The sequence below is a fragment of the Parambassis ranga genome, chromosome 14 (genome assembly GCF_900634625.1).
Source record: "Parambassis ranga chromosome 14, fParRan2.1, whole genome shotgun sequence".
Taxonomy (NCBI): domain Eukaryota; kingdom Metazoa; phylum Chordata; class Actinopteri; family Ambassidae; genus Parambassis; species Parambassis ranga.
The window spans coordinates 13700799-13716546 of record NC_041034.1 but is presented as its reverse complement, the minus strand read 5'-3'; the positions used below and the strand labels follow the sequence as shown (position 1 = coordinate 13716546).

At 41.4% G+C, this 15748-nt stretch overlaps 1 protein-coding gene across 1 annotated transcript; it reads left to right on the top strand.

Annotated features, from left to right (window-relative positions):
• Window positions 1-5647: 5647 nt before the first annotated feature.
• Window positions 5648-10131, top strand: LOC114446325 (transgelin-like). The gene is made up of 5 exons (XM_028421856.1): window positions 5648-5885; window positions 8880-9066; window positions 9158-9329; window positions 9446-9548; window positions 9671-10131. The coding sequence occupies exons 2-5, from the start codon at window positions 8887-8889 to the stop codon at window positions 9822-9824; spliced, it is 609 nt and encodes a 202-aa protein (XP_028277657.1). The 5' UTR covers window positions 5648-5885; window positions 8880-8886; the 3' UTR covers window positions 9825-10131.
• The last annotated feature ends 5617 nt before the right edge of the window (window positions 10132-15748 follow it).

Below are 15748 nucleotides of genomic sequence, written 5' to 3'. Positions count from 1 at the left end.
TGCTGGATTAACTCATCTTCTGGCATATACCTCCATAACTCCTAAACCAAACACCTGCAATGTGACCTCCTAGATATGCACCAGAGATCAAACATAACTGTTTGAATACATCTTTTAACAGCTGCAGAATAATTTGTCAGTATGTGCATGCAAACATACAGTACAGCTGGTCCTCACTTATCACTAAAGATCCTACTTAGGCCCACCTAATCCTCCACTGGGACCCACATAATCCACAGCAGCAATACATTCAGGAAATGTGGACACCACAGGCTCTGTCTGTCTTTATAGCATCAACATGACACTATCTACAAATGTTTGACGATCTAAGAAGCTGTGGGTCCTTTGATATGACTAATGTTGCATTTTTTTTTTTAAAAAAACAACAAAAACAAAAAACAGGAGTTAAAATCTCTAACCTTCATGGCAGCCATCATGGAGTAAGAAACACAACACAAGTTATTGACTTTCTGTTTATTCACCCCACAGACTGTGCAGTATGTACTGTAAAAATGAGCAGGCCCTCTATGACGTCACTCGCAGGTTTTCTTGGCAGTGCCACCAAACTCCAGCTAATACAAAACTGGGCAAAGAGATGGAGTGTAAGTCTAGCTGAGACAGCCAGGTGACAGACAGACAGAACAAATAAAATGCTTGAATGTTTGTGCTGTACACCCCCAGCTGAATTAGAAACACAGAGGAAACAGTGCAGGAGGGGCTGCACATGCTGTCATTTTTATAGGCATCTGGACAGACATACCTCACAAACACACCGAGGACCATGTGCACACACACAAGGTTGTTCATAGAACCTTGGCTCACAGTTTCTCCCTCCACACCCATCCCCCACCCATGCACCTCTGCCTCCTGGATCAATAAAGAGAGGTCACATAAATTAGGTGTCCATCTAATCTTATTTTGTAATTGCACCAGTTAGCATGCAGTGAGCATCCATCCATTTACTTATAGTTCACATTTCTAAAGAAGGAGAAGGTCTTCTGATCTAGAACATAACCTTACAGCGAGGAGCGACTAACATACAGCATCTCCACCTTGAACATGTCTCTTGCAGGGTAGAACATTATTTTCTGCACAACTGGTTCCTGTCTCATAGCATCATTAGAGGGAGGAGGTGGAGAGATGACGATTTATATGGACATTTAGGGGTCACAGTTTAGAACTGAGTGTCAGCAAAGTGAATGTTAAATGGTTAGAATCACACAGCGCCTCCAAGAGGATCCAACTGCACACCGCAGCACTAAACAGGAAAAACATCAAGCGTACCACTGCAGTGGTACAGTACTGTTCCTGTGCTGTCCTGCATTTCTGGTTGCCTGATGCAGGATTCACAGACTGAACTTGAATCCCCTGCTGTATCATAATGGTATATTGTTTCCCAAAGGATCAGGCACTGTTGGAACACCTACAACCCTAATCCAGGCTTCATTATTCGTTCACATATCTCATCATCACACCTCCTGCTTCTTTGAATGTTTGTGGCTCTGTACATGAAATGTCAAGATAAAAAGGTGATCCTGCAGGCTAGTTCAATGCTCTTTAAACCTTAAATGCAATATGTGAGCTTCAGATGTGTGTAAGAGCTTTTATTATCCTGATGGATGCTTCTGTTTTAGAATATCTGACCATTTCAAAAGAGTTTCTGTGTTGTGTTATATTATTGGATCCACCTGCCTGCACTGCAATAATGTAAACGGCTGGGATTTTCCAACTGAACATTGCTTCCACAAGATGACCTTCTAGCATTGTGCCATCTCTTCCCTGAGTAAATGAAGCAGCTGGCCCAGCATGTGATGAAAGAAAACATTTTTCTATAGTACATTTCTGATGATACTATTTGAGGCAGCTGAGATTTATGAGGGCAATACATCTTGCCAGTGTTCAAGTTATGTCCTTGTGGTTGAATGACATGAGTTTGGACCCATCAACAACTTGTAAGACACCACTGTCAGCTATTTTAGGAGTGATGACAGTCTGTGGTAACAGGCAGCAGTGAGAATTGATCTGATTACTTCAGGTTAGCCTGCGAAAGATGTTTGGTTTATCTAATATTTTGTGCCCTTTCCAACAAGTTTGAAAGGTTGTGTTATGTGTAACAAGCCATCTGGCAAATCAAATTACTGGGACCACTTTGGTCTTGGTCCACTACAGACACTAACACACACTGCAAAGGAGATGACCTACTTGTCTTGCTGTCAGAGTCAAAGCTCTTTCTACCTTTAAACACACCACCTTCAAAACACTGACAGCTCACTTGCTGCCTAATAAATCTCACTCATTGACAAGTATTCAATACAATTCAGCCTCATTTACCTTGACTGCTAATTGTTGTGCTCGATGGGTGTATAGCCATAATAATACACAAATAAATACATCACTCCTGTTCAGTTAGCTCCCTTTATAGAAAAAGATGAAAAGGGTCCAAAGATCATGCACATTGGTATGATTGCCATTTATAAATGCAACACAGTTGTCAAAGCTTTACTACATGTTCAGGTTCCTCGGGCCCATCTCTTGCCCCTCATTTCATCCTGTGTTAACAGAAATGTTCTAGAAAAAAAGAGAAACTGCAATAATCTTGATTCCCTTTCAACTCAGTATGCAGTATGCACCTCGGAGAGCTCCAGTACACAAACATGCTAGCATTTAAATTCGAGCTGGCATTTGGCCACAGGAGCCATTACAGAAATATGAAAACATAATGAAGGTCCAATTCAATTAGTGGAGCTGATACATAACTAAATGTTGAAAGAACAAGAGCCATCCTTTATTCCTAGAAACAAGATGAAAAATGTACAAGCTGCTGTTTTTAAATATGAACATCTCGACAGGGTTCTACAACTAAGTCATTGTCCTCACAGTAATATAATGTTATCATCCTTAATAAACGTTGTACTCATCGAGCAATAATGTTACATACAAAGAAAGTAAATAAATAAATAAAAGTTATGAAGTCATCATCATTTCCTTACAGCTGACATTTGCATAAATAATTTTCAAAAAACAAAACACACCCATTTTGTGTGCGTGGGTGCTCTATCAGGGGTTCTGTAAAAGTCAGAACCCCTGGTACAGTCTATATGGAACATCAGATATTGTTTTTGGTTTTCAGACCTAAAATAGGACTGCACTTAAATTATTCACCTCTGAAGCTAAGAGCAGCGAAAATCTGCACCACTTCTCTCTGAGGGTCCCCCGGTGCCAAACTCATCTTCCCCATTTGTTGACTTTTATTCTCTATTTGTACAACAGCTGATGACATCACACCGTTGTGCAGCCGTTTCAATTAGCAGCTCTCGGCATGATCATCAACACTCAGCAGTGTGTCCGTGTACCTGAACACCTGAAATCAGTACAAGGTTAAGAGGACGTATAACACAGCAATCTCTGGTCATTTAAGCAAAATGTTAGTTTAATCTACAATATGCTTTTAAGTGTTTGCAACAGAAGGAGATTCAAAAAGACAAAGTGACCTTTAATCTGCCACGCTGAGCCACCAGGTGTTGCCATTGTGCAGAAACAGCCTGTGGAGACTCACAATGGGGCTGAAAAAAACAACTCGGATCTTCCTTTCTGCAAGGAAAGCATTTTGCAGAGGTCATCCAGGTGGTGTTTGAGTTACAAGGTGAAAATGGCTGCTTCAGTTCTGACTGATGGGTGACATCATTTATCACCCGTAAAATGCACATTTACCTGCATTTGTTTTATCAGGTAGATACATTTAAAATGTAATGTGTGAAACAGAAGAAGGAGCCCATCCTTATACGTACTATACAAACTATCCAGGGAGAAACTGCAGAAGCCAGAACAGATGAATTGTTTGTCTTTTGGATAGAGAAGATGTGTGGGGGAATACTCACTCACAGCTCACCCATGTGAGGAATTTCTCATCTTTGTGGGGATTTTTTTTCAACATTTACAGGTTTGCTGGATAATTTTCCCACATCAGTCTATGTCACGTTCAACATGAGATTTGAGAACATGCCAAGGCTTTGTTAGTGTTCCTGATTAAATATACTGTATATCATGAATAGATACGAAAATGTATCCAAGGTGCATACAAAGGTGGCTGTTTCTGAATTTGTAGTTTTTGTGCAGAAAAGAGGAAATGTGACCAAACAAACAAACAAACAAACAAACAAAAAAACACTAGGTTGTGTCCTAGTGGTTAACTATCACACTATGCTGTCTGGGTGTAATTTGGCTGACAAAACATGTCCCAGCATTTTTCAACTCACATTTTTTATGAGTGAAAAGCTCAGTCTACGACTTCACACACTGCCAGCCCCTAACAGTGTTATCACGTCTGATGTCATCGCTTCAAGCCGTGTCAGGTCCTGACTTGTTGCTGTTGACAGAGTTGACAAGGTTGGAATGTCTTGGGGGGGGGGGGGGGGGGGGGGGGACATCTCCAGTCGTTATTGAATAGATTGTCTGAAGAAACACTGCACAAGGACAAGCATTAGTTCCAGGGGTGGATCTATATGTGGGACAAATGGGGGCTGCTGCTTAAGGGGAATGGTGGCCAAGACAGTTAAACACTGTAAGTAAAAAAAAAATACATATATAAAACAAGCCAGTCACAATATAATATCATTCAGAGTAAATACACAAGCAAACAGCAAACAGAAACATGCTGTGAATAGCTCACACTATAGAACTGTGGCCAGGGGAGTTCTGTAGGCATGTGAGTCATGTGATCAGGATGGTAAACATAACTGTGATACCGCTTACAGTGTGAAGCAAATCCTGGGTTTTAACTAGATCCTTTTACATGTTTAGGGAGTATTTTGTGCATACTAGGAATGAAAAGGGATTTCAAAAGTCACAACAGAATTTATTCCATGCTGGGAAATAAAGCCCATGCAGAAATATTAAAAGAAAACTGCAGTTCTCTCAGCAGCCTCTGGGGACTGATGCAAAAATGCAGCAATCCAGATTTGGGAGTTTAGGCAGATTATATTACCATGTCAAATAGGATGATGGTCAGACCTTCCCACATGGACCTACAGGTTATGTAACTGCTATTCTCTTTCTGTAGTTATATACAGTCCATGATGGAGAGATGTGACCGACAGGATTCAAGTGACTTACATGAGGACCCCACATTCTGCCCTCCTACATCACCCTGACAAACCTGCCAGTCCCAAGTTTTCTATAGCCTTTAAATATTCAACTCTAAGGAACAGACCTATTGTAATGTGTTGTAACCTGTTCTTTTCCTTATTGTGTCTTGACATGAAACTTAGCAGGGAGGAGGGGTTTGACATTCCACTGCTGCTTTCTGTCTGTTTCAGTTTCAGGCAGAATTGAAAGGCCACAAACTCCACCAGTTTGAATGAAGGCGATAAATAATCTGCTACATGTGCTCCTCTGCTCTCTAATTACTGTAACCTCCCTTCCTGTGCTCCTCAAACTTTACTGTGCTCTAGGACTTTATCACCCCTCCCTCCTTTCCTCCCTAATCCTGCCTTGTTTTACAGCGGTGGAGGGAGAAATGTAGAGAATTCTTTTCAGTGACCACACCAAACTCTCAAGTCACATGCTCTGTTTTTCCTTCTCATCCTTCTCCTAAATAAGGAATTACAATTTGAATGGGGGAAAAAGAGAAAGAGCACAGGGGCGGGTCAGAGAGTGAAATAAGACGACCTGAAGGCGTATCTCTCTCTCTCTTTCTCTCTCTCTCTCTCTCTCCCTCTTGCTCCCTCTTTCTTTGAATGTGGTGAAGTCATATATTTCAGACGGGTGTTTGCTGTATTTAAATTGGCAGTTCTGCACAGAGCACTACGCACCACGTTGTAGAGGGAGAAGAGCGGGAACACAGCAACACAAGCCCACCTGTATTCACCTGATAGCTACCACACAAAGTGAGTAAAATCTCCTCCGCCTTTTGGTCTCTTTATCAATCTCAGCTTTCTTGACTGTCACTTCTTTTCTGCTTTGTGGCTAATTCTCTGCAGGAAGCCTATAAAAAAGCTATGATATGTCAAGCACCCCACCCTCGTTCTCTGTCTCTTTTCCTCCTGCTCATGTTTGATCAAACACAGGCTGAAGCTGAACACTGAGTTAATGTTTAGCTCTTCCTGAGTGGATTAGATACCTTCTGACAGAGCTGGTAAATTCTTGAGTTATGAAATCCTTTTTCTTATCTCCTGTGAACACCCTCCAACAGCAAAATGTGAGGCCTCACACTTTCAGGTTCAGCTTCTGACAAACCTCTCGTCACTACTGTCTAATAATATTATTGCACGCTCAGAAATCTATGCTGCTGGTACAGGAAGAGGCAGTAAACCTCGCTGCATTTGTCTGTCACATTCAGTGTCAAATTTACGGGCTGTGGTGAAGTTACATGCAGTTAGCTTTGGTGGTGTCTGCTAGCTTCAGTGGGAGAAATGCAGAATGTTGGATTGATCAGCGATCAGACCAAAAGGATCACATGAACCATTTTATCTAAATATTTCACACTTCAGTTTTATGAAGGCCCTTAAGTAGTCCTTAAGTGCAAATTTGATGTACTATTTAAGTCATTTTTATTTTCTGATACATAAGATTTCCACTCTGTTACACTTCAGAGGAAAAACAAGCTTTCGAAATGTTGTTCTCGCTAACGTTTTCATGTAGTTTTAATACATTAAATGTCAAAATCAAAGATTATATCTGTATGTTTTTTTGTATTAGTCACCTGATAACTTATCTGCTACTCCACCTTGGGCTGGTGAAACAGTATCAATCCACCCTACCACTCTGAATCATCTTATATCTCACCTACTTATCAGTGAACGTCAGTTTCTCTTCCTGACACTTATGCATAACTTTCACTTGGAAAGAGGTATTTTTTGTTGTTACATAAATAGAGGATCTGTATCTTCTGCTGCTGTCTGTTGCAATAGCTACAAAGTTGTGAAATATCTTGAAACAGCAAGTTAGTATATGAAAGTTTGGGCAGGGAGGCTGAGACCAATGACTAATAAAAAAACAGCAGGAGTCACATTTGAGTAAGACACATAAACAAATAAAAGGCATGTGGGGAGCTGCACAGAGAACAAATTAGTGGGAAGGGTGTGCTGAGAATGGAAGTCATGACCTGTGAAGCATGTGTAACACACATGCACAGCCGAGAGTTAAGGGAAAAGGTAATTCAGGGTCTGACTCTTGTCCAATTCAAGGCATCATTGAAGACAAAATGAGCTTGTGCTCAGTCATTTCTATCAATATGCAGTGTTTTTTTAGTGTAAGGTTAAACATGTTTAAACAAACTAGGGCTACATTACATTACATGATGTTCTCATGAAGCAACAAGCCCCTCCCAAACACACAATCAAACACCTGCATATACACACACGCCCTGTTTTAACAGCCTGCACTAGTTGCACATCATGAGCAAGCTCACCATAAACTCAGGATTGAACTGCACAGAGTGACAGCTGCATGGCCTTGTGATGTCCAATCAGAGGTTAACATGTAGTCCACAGTGTGCAGGTTAGTCAGTGTTTTATCACAGTGACAGTGTACTCTCTGACTTCGCCATCCCACACTGTTACTTCCTGATGTTTGCAGCTGCTGGATGTTCTCTGGGCGTGCCAGGACACCACAGATGTAACTCCTTTGATTGAGAAACAGACTGAATGTTTGCACATGTGCCTCACTCTTACTGTTGTAACAAACAGGAAGATATTCTGCCATATATGACCACTGCAACCTCAGACAATAAACAGAGAGAGTGTGGCGTGTGATCTATGGCAGCTTCAGCGAGGAGTCAGTGGACACAATGATGAATTGTCAAAGTATCAACACATGTTGTGCAACACTGACAAGAGTCTGTTTTGCAATGGGTGCGATAGGTGTGCCTTTCTGCTGTCAAGACAGAAATATATAACACTCTATCTCGGTTTTTAAAATATGCCATAGATTTGTGGGCTGCACATGCAGGAAGTGAAGAGAATGAAGGAAGTATCAGCTGACACATCTTTGTGTTATCTGGATTCCTACAATTTCAGAAACAGCAGAATTGTGTGGCTCAATTGTAATAATTGCATCACGGTACTTAACATGTGTGCTGATAAACAGACTTGATGGAGGGTTTATTTTTTCTAAAAGGCTGTTCCCATGGTGAGCAGCAGTGTGTTGTTTTGTTTAGATTCCTGTATACACATAGCTACCTTTGTCAAGAAGGGAGGAAGGAAGTGACAGCTGAATGAGCAAACAGGATGCAGGGAGTGGGGCGGTTCTGCTGAGGCCAACAGGAAGCTCATGCTGCATTAATAAGTGAGATAGGCTAACCATAATTATAAACAGAGAGCGGCAGGGTCGTAATTCCTCAAGACATTTAGTATTTTAATTTCCACATGCCTTGTTGGATAATAACACTGGCACAGGATAAAGGGAAGTGATTCAAATCAATATTACAATAAATACAACGGATGATCTATCATATTAATAATAAATGAGTTTTGCTGGATCATAGAAAAGCAGACACAATGGGATTCTACCCTCAGCTCTTCATTGGCATCTAGAGTGGCACACTTTGTCATAGTTGGACAGAATTTCTTGTTTTTATGCTGAGCAGACATAAAGACAGATGAATCCCAGATTCCCTGAAGTTGTGTTGTGGCTCTGACCATCATCATCTATTAAACAACATGTACTTACAGCAGCAAGCGACTCTGGTTCACACACCTTCATGCACACATGCACAGAAACAGGGTGATTCAAATCCTATTTGCTGTGACTGCAGGCCAGGAGTGTGGGTGTGAGCAGTGCAGAGATTTGTTTGTGAATAGTATTGCATCTATTCAATATGCCTGGCAGTGAAAGTTTGCTAAGCTACCAGTTTATCTAACACTAACTTTCCCGCCCAACAGGATCAACATGGCAAACAGAGGCCCTGCCTACGGTCTGAGCCGTGAGGTGCAGAGTAAGATTGACAAGAAGTACGACCTGGAACTGGAAGGCAGGCTGGTGGAGTGGATCATTGCCCAGTGTGGCTCTGGAGTTGGCCAGCCTGCACCAGACAAGACCGGCTTCCAAAACTGGCTCAAAGACGGACGTGTGAGTGTCAGGCGTGTCTATCTTGACACATTTTAATTCATATTGTGTGCAGTATATTAAGTTTTTTTTCTCTCCATCTGCGTGTGTCTAGGTTCTATGTGAGCTCATCAACAGCCTGCATGGAGCCAACAAACCGATTAAGACCATCAAGAGCTCTGGCATGGCATTCAAGCAGATGGAGCAAATCTCTATGTTCCTAAAAGCTGCAGAAAACTATGGAGTCATCAAAACAGACATGTTCCAGACTGTGGACCTCTTCGAAGGTACGACAACCAGCAGACCTGAAGGAGCTGAGTTTGGCTGCAAAATAAATGATAAATTGAGGAGCCCAGGGCATTCTCTCTATGTCTGTGCTCATGTGAGACTGTTGTGTCTGCAGGCAAAGACCTGGCAGCTGTCCAGAGGACCCTGATGGCCCTGGGTAGTTTGGCTGTCACAAAGAGTGACGGGCATTACAAGGGAGACCCTAGCTGGTTCCATAAGTGAGTTTGAAAGTTTTTTTTCCCTCCTTCTTATGTATGTTGTTGCTTTGGAAAGATGAAACAAGCAGGTTTGTGTAATTGTGTGTTCTGATGTGTGTGTGTGTGTGTGTGTGTGTGTGCAGAAAGTCACAGGAGAACAAACGAGATTTTTCTGAGGAACAGCTGAAAGAAGGTCAAAGTGTCATTGGCCTGCAGATGGGCACAAACAAAGGAGCATCTCAAGCTGGCATGACAGGCTACGGACGACCCAGGCAGATCATCAACAACAACCCCTGAACCCTGAGCAGCTCTAACTCTTAAACCCTCCACCTCCTCCTTTTGCCATCTGACAGGCCAGTCAGCAAGGATGGAGAAGCTCTGACTCTTAAGTTGACCATGAGGAAAAATGTGACTGGACTGTTTGAAAGTCTTAACTGGACCAAAAATAGGGACCAACGAGAACATATGCACATATTAACACATATTCTTTGCTAGTGCAAGAAAAACACTTGTCACAGGCTTCTTGTAAATAACGTTCTTACAGGATATTTCTCATGCATGTTTCAACTGCCTTAAAATAAAAATATGTTTTGCATTACTGAAACCATTAGACCATTCCTGCAGAGATGAAGCTAATGAGGTTATTCTCTGCTTCCTCATTCATTGCGTTGCATTATTGTTATGCACAATATATCTCTTCTCAAAACTTTTCTCTGGTGGTGTATTCAAGGACACTCAGACTTTTTAATGGATGAAACCACGGCATCCATTATTTATTTTACACAAAGTCCTTGTTTGTTTTTTTCATCTTCCAGTATTGCCCTTCTGACACCACAGCTATCAATTCTTGGATGTCAGGGTGTCCTTGAATGCACCACCTCAGAGAGTTTTGAAAATGTTCCCTGGCACAACTGCAGCACAACGCAGCAATAATGCAAGTTTAACAAAACAAATTCAGTGTGACAGCTTACCAGCCTTCAGCACAGCCTCATTGTTTTGTGGAATTAAATGCAATAAATTACAGCTTGGATAGTTTAAAAAAGTTTTACAGTAATGTTAGGTCATTTGAAGTTAATAGGTTACAATAAACACTTACATCAAGCACCATGTTTAAAATGTCGCCATCACACAATCTGCAGTTAGATCCCGTCAGTCCACCAACTCTAAATGTTGGACCTTATTTTTATCGATCGTTTAATCACAATGATTTTGAAATAAAGTTTAAATTCAAAGAAGCCTCTTGTGTTATCTGAGAGATAAGTCAGTTTTGTTGACATCCACTGAAAATGCTATCAATGCCTCGATGACCTGGGAAAATAGACGAATTAATGTTCCTCTGAACCCATGCCAGACAGGTTTCTGCAGGTAACTGGCTTTGCTTCAGCTGTACTCTGATAAAGAAAAAACAGAAAAGAAAAAAAAAGCTGGAAGGAGAGAAGATAATGCCTGCCTGGTTGGCTGGAACAGAATAAACTAGGAGGAATCAGAGGAGGAGGCCTATCACTATCACTCCTGCCAAGGTTTTGTTTATACTGTGTTTGAGCTGTTCAGCATGAGCTGACTGAGAAAAGGCCAGAGATGAGGAGAGGAAGAGGTCTGATGTGAGAAGAAGATTAAAAAGGCACAAGATACAGGAAAAGGGGCTGTGAAACCTCAAGATGAAGGAGATTAAACGTTTCTGGGGTCAGAGAGGTTTAAGACAGAAGAGGACTTCAGAAACCAGATAGCAATTCCAAAAAAGGAGTGATCATTGTTGAGGGAGGGTTAAAAAAGACTTCCTTTTCCTCTTCCTCCATCTCAATCTGTTAACAGGAAGTAGTGACACAAAGGACACAAAGGAGTCAGTATAAATAAAGCTTCACAATCAACAATATCTTTCTTTTATTTTTTTATTACTTTAGTTTCTAGACACTTTCACAATAAAAGCACAATAGGCCTTTTTTCTGATCACTGTGCAGTGACACTTATATTAATAAGGACATTTTACAGCACCTATGCTTCCTCTGATGGGGTCATCCTCATAATATGCTCAATATTTAAAACAGAACAGCAGCTGTTATCTCAGCAGAAGCCCAGACAATCAGAAATGCTAAAAAGAGTTTATTATTTCAACATCATATTTATTTTAACACTGGCAGATGGGTGCGCCAGAGCTCTGGAGTGTGACACTGCTCAACAAATCCGAAGTCTATCTCAGCAGTTAGTATACAGGCAGCCTCGAATGTTACTGTTTGTCACTGTTGATAATGAGGAGTTTTGGTTAATTTGTCTTTGAAACAATATCTTTACATTTAATTATTACTGTTAGTGAATCATGTCAGTACACAATCTATTAATGAAAATCTATTTCCTGATTTATGGTAATCTGGACTCTGGATAAATCCAAGAAAAGAGAACTGTAGTTCCACTGTGAGCACATTATTTAATCTCTGGGGAGGTGCCTGTGTAGCTGTTTGAACTGTGAGACTTAAGATAGAACTGATAACTTATTATCGCCCCCTGTGACCTGCCAGTGTAAAAACGCAGCTGAAATGAATCAAAGTGTAAAACCCTTTTGTCAGATTGATTGATTCCCCAAACATGTTAAAACAAACACTTCACTCAGTCCCGCCTCCCTTTCTGTCCTTATCTTGCAGTCTCAATCTTTTCCTCCATCTCTGCAGCTAATTGGTAGCAGAGCAGTGGTGCCCTGCTTTTTCCTGACACAGGAGCTATTTTTTCTACATACCATCAAGGTTTTAATGAAGAATGGAAACACCAACACGTCTTTGGCCTCACCACAGTGGAATGTACTGTGCTGCCATACAGAGGCATAACTGGGGCCACAATAGCCTTGAGGTTAGAGATGTAACCTTTTGGCTGGAGAGGTGCCAGTTTGAATCCTTAGACTGCCTGGGACAATGTGAACGAGGAGGGTGATATAACGCCGTCTTTTCCCTTCGTTGGCTATGCAGTTGCCAAATTTCCTAAATGTGTCCGACCTCACGTGTCCCGTATCCTGTCACTCTGTTAACACCTGTTAACATCTGACTTTTTGGGAAATTGGTGTGGCAGTGGACAGGGATAGACATGCTGATTTTTGTCCTTTGTACCAGCATAATCTACATGTCAGTAACTTCTCTGACTCTTTGCACACTCAGAAACAGGAACAATCCTTTCATGTGAATTAAAGGAAATACAGTTCCAGTGATGCGAGGTGTTGTTTGGTTGGTTAGGATGTAATGATCATTATATCGCAAAGGACTGACTGAACTAAACATGGGCTGAGTTCGAGCTTCTCTATAGGTTCCAAATAAACTTTCACTAGATGTATATTAATACTTTAACCTACCTAAATTTGAACCGTTAACTCTAAACTACAGTCACCAGATCCAAACTTCAGGACCCAAGCGAATAAAATGACCTTTCAATCTGATTATTAGACTGGAACTAATGCTACACTTAGTAAAACCACAAAGGTAGGACACCGAGAACACAGTGGGAGGAAAAAAAGAAACTGTTGGCTGGCTCCAGTCCCTGACAGTGGGGCTTCTGGATTAGCCATGGATTATCCAAAAGGAGTGGAGCCATCCACCATGACATCACTTTTTTTGTTTGGCAATTTGGCATTTTGAACAAAAAAAGTCCTACAGTTACATTAGAGATGTCAAAAGGATGTTTTTTATAATAGTGGATACCTGTAACTAACAGAGAATGAACTATTACTGTTATATATTTATTTACTACTACTAATATTTTCTTGTTAGTACTATTATTATATTTACATCCCATTTTTGAATTACTATAATCATAGAGGAGCAGGTGTGTTCTGTATAATTATAAAATCAAAGAACAATGATAAAAAAAAGTTAACCTGATCGATTGCATTGCATGTAGATTTAAATGTCCAAAACCCCTGATAGCTCTCTGTTTTGGAGACCATTAATTCTTATTAGCTGCCTTGCCATAAATTATAGTGAAATTAAATCTTAATGTGCTGTGCGGGACTGTGGTTTGAACACAATGACCCTATCCCAATGAGATGGGATGTGAGAGTGACGCCACAGTCTCAATAAATCTCATGACAAGACGGGAGAAGAACTGAGAATAATTGTGGACTGGGATAAATATCAGTAATTGAGTTTATTATGTATTTAAACTGTTATTTCAACAGCAGAAATCCAGCATTTATTCCTTGTGTAAAGGGTTAAAGGCATTGGCAGCAGAAACTGTGCTAGCCTGCCTGGGATTTTGTGCAGCAGGACGATGTCAGTTCAATCATGAGAGACTCAGCGAACTGAATGAGAAAGAATTTATTAATACAATAGTTGTGAATGTGCATTGGCGTCCTAGACCCCGTCGTGAGGACCACGTCCGAAAGGGGGGAAAGCTCGAGCGGAGAGGCCGCTGATCCGAAGACCCCCCGGGGTCTAGACCTGGTGGTGGTGTAGAAGCAGGAGAGCAGGAGAGGGGAGACCTTGAACTGCATGGATCGGGAGGTGCTTGGGGTGGAGGAGGGTTGCCGGATTCGATCGGGAGACAGCTGGAGAAGAGACAGAGACTTTTAAATCTCTTGCTACGTTATGATTGGGCAGGAGAGGGACAGATCGACAGCTGATTGGTGAGGGAGGTGCCATCTATTAAACACCTGACTATGTGGGAGGTCACTAGACGGAGTGCAGTGCAGTGAAGGAGAGTGCTAGGTGGCGAAGAGGGAAGGGGATAGAGATAAGAGGTGGATGATGTGGAATAGAGTCTTCATGACTGAACTTACGCTGAGAGCTACATTCTCTGGTTATTAAAGCCTGCATAAGGCTGCAGTCAAAAGTGATTGCTGTGGGTGGGAGGCTAAGGAAGTAAATAGGACAGCCTGACCCTGACCAGGGAGACCTGCTGAATTAGCTGTGGGTCCATGACAATTATCGAGAAGTGCAGTGCAGAAATCAATGGGTAAGAATGAACTTCGATGACCTGGTCACAGAGGTTGTAGACCCTCTGGAGCTGTCCTGGTGATGTTGTAAGTCCTAATGCAGGTAAAACAGCTCTTCTTGCTGCCTCAGAGGTAAATTATAAGCTAGAATACCTGTATTGTATTTTTGTTTGCTGTGTAGGAATTCCTGCCAAGTACGAATAAGCTGTTGTGCTAATCCTACACTTATAAATAGAGAAAATAGAAAGCTGTATAGATGCTGTGAATGGTTAAACATGGATGTCTCATCACATTCTGCCTCCAAGCTAAAGTTAACATGGAAACTGAATATGTGTGTGTGTGTGTGTGTGAATGACTCATAGTATATTTGATCCGAAACCACCAAGGAGGGTGGCACTGAACGATAAGAGAGTGAGAAAGGTAGGTCACAGGAGTATTGGGTTAAAGTGTTGGGTAACATGAGACAGGAGGCAGGTGTTTCCCCTGAAGTTGGTTTGAGGCCAGGTACAGAGCACTGAAAGGTGAACTATGAAACCAACAAGAGGAAGACAGATCAGAAGTGGGGAGTGAAATGTTTCATTTAACGCTGCTGCTTATGTTAGAGAAGGAGCACCTCAGTGACAGATGATGTGGCTTTATGTTTTACACTTAAAAGTAATGACATGTGTCCTGAGCTCATGAGTGCCCTCATCTGGCTGAAGCAAGTTACTACCACAAAAAGAGACTTCAAACATCTAAAAAAATCCAGATTAAAATACATGCTGCGAAGCTGAGACTCCAAAATCATCAGTAAAACAAAATCTCTTCAGCGTTTCAGGTTTTTCAAACTTCTGCTCTGATCATGCCACTGACTTCTGCATTTCATTTCCTCCAAAAGTCTATAATTTGATCCTGAAGTTAAGACACATGACAGTTTGATGTGAGCTACTGAAGAAATGCAACCCCACAAAGGTCACAGAACACATGACACTAGCACAAACAACACGAACATGCACTCTGACTGATCATTATGTTTCTTAACTTGTTCTTCACTGTGGTAAATAGTCTGAGTATGTGCCCTGGTGTCTGTAGCAGATGAAATATAGGTCTAATAGCCAGAAGCATGTTGTAACCGCTGCGCCATTTATCACACTTGGCATCAAATTACAAACCCTGACCTGACAGGGTCATATATAACATAACCAAACATATATCTAATCAGGATTTTTTTCCTTCCCTCTGGCTCTTCAAGTAAGTAGTGCAGACTCCCAATCATAAACAGGTCAGTAGAGCTAAAAGTAGCTTTTTACTGTTCGTTTCACATGTGTGGGTA

Coding starts and splice junctions, on each gene's coding strand:
- LOC114446325 (XM_028421856.1), top strand. CDS start 8,887: ATGGCAAACAGAGGCCCTGCCTACGGTCTGAGCCGTGAGGTGCAGAGT. Junction 9,067..9,157: donor ACTGGCTCAAAGACGGACGT/GTGAGTGTCAGG, acceptor GCGTGTGTCTAG/GTTCTATGTGAGCTCATCAA. Junction 9,330..9,445: donor GACTGTGGACCTCTTCGAAG/GTACGACAACCA, acceptor TTGTGTCTGCAG/GCAAAGACCTGGCAGCTGTC.